This window comes from Fulmarus glacialis, unplaced genomic scaffold, assembly GCF_000690835.1.
Source record: "Fulmarus glacialis isolate BGI_N327 unplaced genomic scaffold, ASM69083v1 scaffold6585, whole genome shotgun sequence".
NCBI classification, from domain to species: domain Eukaryota; kingdom Metazoa; phylum Chordata; class Aves; order Procellariiformes; family Procellariidae; genus Fulmarus; species Fulmarus glacialis.
This window is the reverse complement of record NW_009211052.1, coordinates 1-4,414: the sequence shown is the minus strand read 5'-3', so window position 1 is coordinate 4,414 and position 4,414 is coordinate 1. Positions and strand designations below refer to the sequence as shown.

At 58.6% G+C, this 4,414-nt stretch overlaps 1 protein-coding gene across 1 annotated transcript in view; it reads left to right on the top strand.

Annotated features, from left to right (window-relative positions):
- LOC104076488 (collagen alpha-1(I) chain-like) overlaps positions 1-1,047 on the top strand; it is a 14,193-nt gene extending 13,146 nt beyond the window's left edge. Inside the window, exons 16-18 of the mRNA XM_009577374.1 lie at positions 314-382; positions 653-706; positions 922-1,047. Of these exons, the coding sequence (XP_009575669.1) occupies positions 314-382; positions 653-706; positions 922-1,047 (249 nt within the window). The remainder of the gene's footprint in view (positions 1-313; positions 383-652; positions 707-921) is intronic.
- Positions 1,048-4,414: the final 3,367 nt, after the last annotated feature.

Sequence of the window (4,414 nt, the reverse complement as noted above, 5' to 3'; positions counted from 1 at the left end):
GGGTGCAGATGTGGCTCCTTCAATTGATGCACAACACAACCTCCTGCCTCAGGCATTTGCTCTCCACTGGTAGGACCCAGTGCAGCAATTTTGCTGGTGCAACACTTTTAAGGGAGCTCCCATAAGCACCTGCAAGAAGAGAAGGAAAAGGGAAGCTGGAACAGGGGGCTTGAGAAGCTACGAGTGGTTTCTCTGTCCAGGGGGGACGTGGTGTGCTGGGGCCTCCCAGCTCCTGCCACCCACGCTTGGGAGCTGCAAAGGCCTCCTGAGTTAGTGCAGTGCCTTGCTGCTGATATGGACTGTTTGTTTTCAGGGACGGGAAGGTCCAAACGGACCTGAAGGGCCTTTGGGGATGAGAGGAGAGAAGGTAAGGACAGAGAAGGTGAGTCTTGAGCTGCCCAGGCAGGCAGAGCCTTGGGGTCGCTCCACTTGCCCAAAGCAGGGTTTTCCTCCCCTGGGCTGTAGGTGCAAGCACACCTCCCAGTTTGGCCACTGGCTTTGCCTAGTGGGATGTGGATTTACGTGTCTGGTGTGAGGTGGGAGAAGAGCCTTGCAAGCCCTCCTATGGGGGCCAGGGCGGCGGGATGTGCAGAGGACCTGCGTGGAGGACCACCGCGGCTGCCTGTCCTAATGTCTGTGTGTTCTCTGGCAGGGTGATGCGGGAGATCCCGGGGAAGCTGGCGTCAGCGGGCTGGATGGCGAGCAGGTACGTCAGCTGGGGAATCCTGTTCTTCCCTCGGCTGGGGCTGCTCCAGCCTGCCTCCCCCTGCGTGCCTTCTGCGGAGGTGGGAAGAGAAATAGTTGTTGATCCTTAACTAATCCAGAAGGTTAAAGCTGTGTCCACGTTAGCTGAGCCAAAGGCTTTGAGCAATGTGGTGTAAATGAGCTGTGCTAGGGCCAGGCTGTCTGTTTCCTCCCCAGGGACCACCGGGACCACCGGGAGCGGAGGGTCAGCCGGGGCCCAAAGGCGAGCAGGTCGGTTCCCGCTGGGTGCTGGGGGTGATACCGCCGGCGGTCCTGCTGCTGCAGGTGCAGCTAGGCACCTAAATCCACGTGGGGCTTTTTGAAATCCTCCCCCTGCATCCTCATGCCTGGGGATTTATGTTGCTGGGTGTGGTAGGGGGTCCAGATCCCCTCAAGGCTTTGGTACCTGGTACAAGGAAAACTGGGGCTATGGTGAGAAATTATGGTGGGCAGAGCCAGGGTCAGCTGGAAAAGTCAGCCAAGAATAATCCTGGTCGTCTTTGTCCTGTCCAGGGAGAGGCAGGAACCTGCGGAGCTCCGGGCATCAGAGGGAGCCCTGGGGAGCCAGGGGACGATGGGCCGGAGGGGCCACTGGGGAGGCCCGGGGAGCAAGGCAAGGAGGTATGTGTGCTGGCTGGCACCACGGTGGTCCTCTGCCAGGGGATGGGGACGGGATGGGGACAGGAAAGGTGTGCCACCCGGTGCACTGGCTCTGCTATGGCTTTCTCCACAGACAGGCTGAGGTGCCCCCATGGAAGGAGGGGGCTGATGCTTTAGGGTCCTCTTGCTGGGGGAGCTGCTGCTTGGCTGTGCGCCATAGTTTGTCCTCACTCACTTTTGGGCTAGCGTGGATCACGGCTGGGGGTGGCCTCAGGTGAAGCTGCGGGGCCATCTCTTATCCAGCACCAAAATCCCGGCCACAGGAGGGTGGGGAAGCCCATGAAAGTCAGAGCTCGGCTTTTAACCCCCCCGGGATGGGGCTGGGGAGCAGCTGCTGCATCTGATGCCGATATTTCCCCTCGGGGCAGGGTGACGCTGGTGATGCTGGAGACCGGGGTGAGCCAGGACTGCAGGGACAGAAGGTGAGGAGTGCCTCTAACTCTGTCCCTCCTTGCAACACGCTGGGGACACTCGTAGCCTGCTCAGCCTCTGCTGCTCAGTTTGGCATGGTGAGGGCAGAAGCAGGACAGGGATGTCCCCACGGCTGAGGACCACTGGAGATGTGGGGCTCAGATCTGGCATCAGCACCTCTCCTGAGCACCTTAGGGTGAACTTCTCCTGTCTGCAGCACCCAGTGAGAGGGTGAATCACATCATATCCATGCAGAAGCTCATTTAATTGCTACTCCTTTTTCCTCTCTCTGGTGACATCTCTCTCCATCCCTGAGCAGGGTGATGCTGGCCCCAGGGGCCTTCCTGGAGTGCCTGGCCCAGGAGCTGCTACGGGGGAAATTGGAGAAAAAGGCCATAAAGGAGAGAAGGGCCAAGAAGGTTTGCTGGCAAGTACAGAGAGGGGCTGCCTCAGCCCACCGGGCTCCCGGCATCCCTGCAGGCTGGCCGTTGGGTGCTGGGTGCCAATGAGTGGGGCTCACACCTGGCGGGAAACCTTGGGCTTCAGGAGCTGCAGAAAATACTAGGAATTGGCAAATCTCCATAATTAGGGAGTTTTGTGTCTCATGGGCATGATACCAAAACTGGGTCTTGTTGGCACAAAGGGACAGTTTGGACTTGCCGGGCAGTCCAGGTTAATGCTCCCTCCGGCCAAACTCCAGCCTCCTGTCCCCAGCCGGGCTGGGACCCTGCTAAGCATGTCTCCCTCTGTGTCCCAGGGCCAGGTCGGCGTCACCGGAGCTGCGGGATCTGCTGGAGCCAGAGGACGGTCTGTAAGTCAGCTTGTGTCCCTCCTCCCGTTTCAGCTAATCACAGACCTGGCATGGTGGGCGGGGGGACATGGCTGTGACTGGGAGCACTGGGCAGGGTTGAATCAATGGGGCTCCTTTGCTTGTGCCCTAAACAGGGTGGGACGGGTCTCCGAGGTCCTCCTGGGCTTGACGGTCCCGAGGGAGCAAAGGTACGGCGCGGTGATGGCTCCAACCCTTCATCTCTGGGTGAAATGCCTTTTTCTGATCTTTTCCCAAGCTCTGCTTTCTGCCTCTGGCTGATGGGGGATGTGGTGGGGCTGGCTGTGGTGGAGGAGCTGGGTCAGACTTGGGCAGGCTGGCGACCTGGGGGACCTGCCATGGGACATTCCCTGCCTTGTTGCCTGAGATCCAAAGTCAACAAGGCAAGGAAGGGGTTTGCTGGGGACAGAGCTGTTTCCCCTTCTTCCCCAGGGAGATCCAGGGCCACGAGGCATGGACGGACCTGCTGGTGCTGCTGGATTAGAGGTACTGATGCCTGGGATCTTGTAGAGCCGGGAGCTGCCAAAGGCTTCCCCAGTGTTTCACCATTTCCAATGCAAACCAAAGCCAAAGGATTTATTGTCCCTTAACTGCCCAAGGCAGAGCAAGGAGGAGTTTTTAATGCCTCACATCTTGGCACTGACTCCCAGGAGGTACTTACATGCCCCCACTCCAAAAATCAGACCATTTCAGTCTAGCACCCAGGGATGCCTTGTGGAAGACCCGTTTCTGCTATCGCATCATGTTCATTCCCACGCGGTTCCCAGGTGCTGCCTGGGCATGTGCCTTGGCCAGCTGAACGTGGTACAAGGGAGAGGATGCTTAAAATACCTGTAGAGGGCCTGAGCGCGAAGCACATGGTGGTGACGGGCTTATTCTAAATCCCCAACATCACTGCAGGGACTTGCTGGAGATGACGGAGTGAAAGGAGATGGCGGCAAGCCCGGTCCAGCGGTGAGTACTGGCCCTGCCACTGCAAAACTTCCCTGGGAAAAAAGTTTGGTGGCATCTTGTGATGGAGCAGCAGAGCCTGGGGCTGGGGCTGTGTGTCACCCAGGGGGTGGCCACAAAGTGAGCTCTGCCAGCCCGAGTGCCGGGCTGTGTCTCCTGGGTCCTGCCCTGCAATAGCTTTGTAACTGAGTCATCGTTTCCTTGGTTTCCCTAGAGCCAAAGCTCATAAAGGGATTTTAATACAGCTATTAAAAACCGTGCAGAAGTGTCGTGGCCATTGTGCAATTAACGCTCGGCTGTCGGAGTCTGCCTGAGGCAGGACCAGGGCATTTGGTTTCCCCCTCCTCTGCTTTCGCAGAGCAAATCTGCAGGTGTCTGTAAGGTCAGAGGGCTCCAGGAACCGCCCTGTGCTCAGGAGCACTTGTGCTGCCCTGAGATGCATTTTGTGGTCGTGGTCCTGACATGCACAGAGCAACAGATGTGTTATTGATGCCCTGCACTCGGCTGCAGGATAAATCCCATTTACATCCTAATTTTTCCATGTTGCAGTGCCGCTCTGCCCAGGCAAGACATGTCCTTAACTCAGGCGATTGCCTTTGCTAGGAGAGGTCGGGATGTGGAATAAACTCCGGGTGGATTTGCAAAGCAGACAGCGAGAGCTGTCACTCGGTGTAGTTGAAGCCCCTCGAGGGGCGGCTGCTCGGACCCTGCTCCAGACGGCGTTGGGCTGGGGTGTAACCGGTGCCTCCGTCTGTGTGCACCGCAGGGCGCAGCGGGTGCCCGCGGGCCGGCGGGTGCCCCCGGGTTCCGGGGCTATGC